Below are 2,276 nucleotides of genomic sequence, written 5' to 3' on the forward strand. Positions count from 1 at the left end.
AGATAAATATACATGTAAAGATTAAATAGCATATAAAAAGACTATAAATCTATTTAGAAAGGTATATAGACTTATTTGGAACGTCATGAATGTTGCACATAAAAGCTCTAAACACAAGTTATAGATCATTGACATGAATAGATCCTAACCGTTTAATTTGGTAAGAAAATAAACTAAAGCCACTCTAGAAACAATTAGTAAATGTATGTTACGATGTTTTGATAACAAAACAAAGTGCTTTTGTTTTATACTCTTTTGTGTGATGAATTGTTAGGGTAGAGGAGAGAATGCATCTCACTCCTCTTGTATCCTAGTCTAGATATGTTGTAGCAGTGTTCATGCTCTTTAACATTATGTCTCTTGTCCTGCTCCTTGACACTCTTCTTTGTTGCATCGTCAAATCAGTAGTTTCTTCATCCTCTCCATCCCACGTCCCTCGTCCCGTCCTCAACCTTTATTTCTATCCTCTAGCTCATCCCATCCAGGTTCTTTCCAAACCAATTTTATCCCTTTTACATGTAGTAAAACCAACTTAAAAGTTTCGTGCTTTGAATTTATGAATATAAATAACAATAAGTTATATGCAAAAATGGTATTTTGGAGTTTAGATAGAAAAATATAAGTATTACTATTCTAATAAATCATGGGCACCATGTTGAGTTCAGTCCACTGAATTTAACACCTCTTATTAGCTGTTAGTTTCCCCCAATATAATAATATTCATTTACATTCAATTTAATAAAAATAAATAATATTAATAATTAATTTTACAATTTCACTCCCTCTAAATTCCCTCTGTCTTCGAGCTGGCGACCCGTTCACGCGTATACTCTCCCTATATAATCTCACACCCATCTTCTTCTTCCCTCAGGTACGCTCGAAAAACCCTAATTCGATCATACCAAATTCTCAATCAAATCAACACCAATTTTCAAAATTGAACCCATATTCCTTTAATTCAACCCCTCAATTGCAAAACCCACTTCTCAATTTCACCGACAATGGAAGATCAGCTGCTGCCGTCAACTCCGGGCAAGATCAAGTCCGACCGCCGGACTTTCCACCGGTGTTTCGCCTCCACCAGCACCATGTTCTTATGGGCCTTGTTCTTAATCGCCTTAACGGCGTCGTATTTAAGCTTCTTAGCCTCCGGTAACAAGTACTTGTCTCGTGGGGCCCACTGGGAGAAAAAGGTTATTTCATCGGCGGAGATTCGCCGGAAAAATGGGTTGTTGGTTTTGGTCACCGGCGCCGGCGGGTTTGTTGGGTCACACGTGGCGCTCGCGTTGAAGAAACGAGGTGACGGTGTTGTTGGAATTGATAACTTTAATGATTATTATGACCGGAATCTGAAATGGTCTCGCCGGAATATGCTGGAATCTAAAGGGGTGTTTATTGTTGAAGCGGATATTAATGACCGGCGTATGTTAGCAAAGCTGTTTGAGATTGTGGAGTTTACGCACGTCATGCACTTGGCTGCGCAGGCGGGCGTACGATACGCCATGGAAAACCCTAATTCTTATGTGCATAGTAATATTGCGGGTTTGGTTACATTACTTGAGCAGTGTAAGCAAGCGAACCCGCAACCCGCGGTCGTGTGGGCGAGTTCGAGTTCGGTTTACGGGTTGAACGAGAAGGTACCGTTTTCGGAGTCGGATAGGACGGACAAACCCGCTTCGTTGTACGCGGCAACGAAGAAAGCGGGTGAGGAGATCACGCATACGTATAATCATATTTACGGGTTGTCGATAACCGGGTTGAGGTTTTTCACGGTTTACGGGCCGTGGGGCCGGCCTGACATGGCGTATTTTTCGTTTACGAAGAATATTTTACAGGGTAAACCGATAACAGTGTACCGAGGGAAAGGTGGGGTTGACTTGGCGCGAGATTTTACGTATATTGATGATGTTGTGAAAGGGTGTGTCGCGTCGTTGGATACCGCGGGTAAAAGTACCGGGTCGGGTGGGAAGAAACGTGGGTCCGCCCCGTATAGGATTTTTAATTTGGGGAATACTTCGCCCGTGACTGTGCCAGCGTTGGTTGGGATATTGGAGAAGAATTTAAAGATGAAGGCGAAGAAGAATGTGGTGGATATGCCTGGAAACGGGGATGTTCCGTTTACGCACGCGAATATAAGTTTGGCTCGACGGGAACTTGGGTATAAGCCGACGACGGATTTGGCGACCGGGTTGAAGAAGTTTGTTAAGTGGTATCTTTGGTATTATGGTCATCAAGGGAAAACTAAACCTGTACATTCATAGTTTTGATTTGTGTTT

At 42.1% G+C, this 2,276-nt stretch overlaps 1 protein-coding gene across 1 annotated transcript; it reads left to right on the forward strand.

The window, feature by feature from the left end:
• Positions 1-869: 869 nt before the first annotated feature.
• LOC143568576 (UDP-glucuronate 4-epimerase 1-like) lies at positions 870-2,276 on the forward strand. Its single transcript, XM_077054701.1, has one exon. It carries the CDS (start codon positions 1,002-1,004, stop codon positions 2,259-2,261), a length of 1,260 nt encoding a protein of 419 aa, XP_076910816.1. The 5' UTR covers positions 870-1,001; the 3' UTR covers positions 2,262-2,276.

The sequence above is a fragment of the Bidens hawaiensis genome, unplaced genomic scaffold, assembly GCF_021521415.1.
Source record: "Bidens hawaiensis isolate Kalapana, Puna unplaced genomic scaffold, B.hawaiensis_p1.1 tig00024014_1, whole genome shotgun sequence".
NCBI lineage: Eukaryota > Viridiplantae > Streptophyta > Magnoliopsida > Asterales > Asteraceae > Bidens > Bidens hawaiensis.

Coding starts and splice junctions, on each gene's coding strand:
- LOC143568576 (XM_077054701.1), top strand. CDS start 1,002: ATGGAAGATCAGCTGCTGCCGTCAACTCCGGGCAAGATCAAGTCCGAC.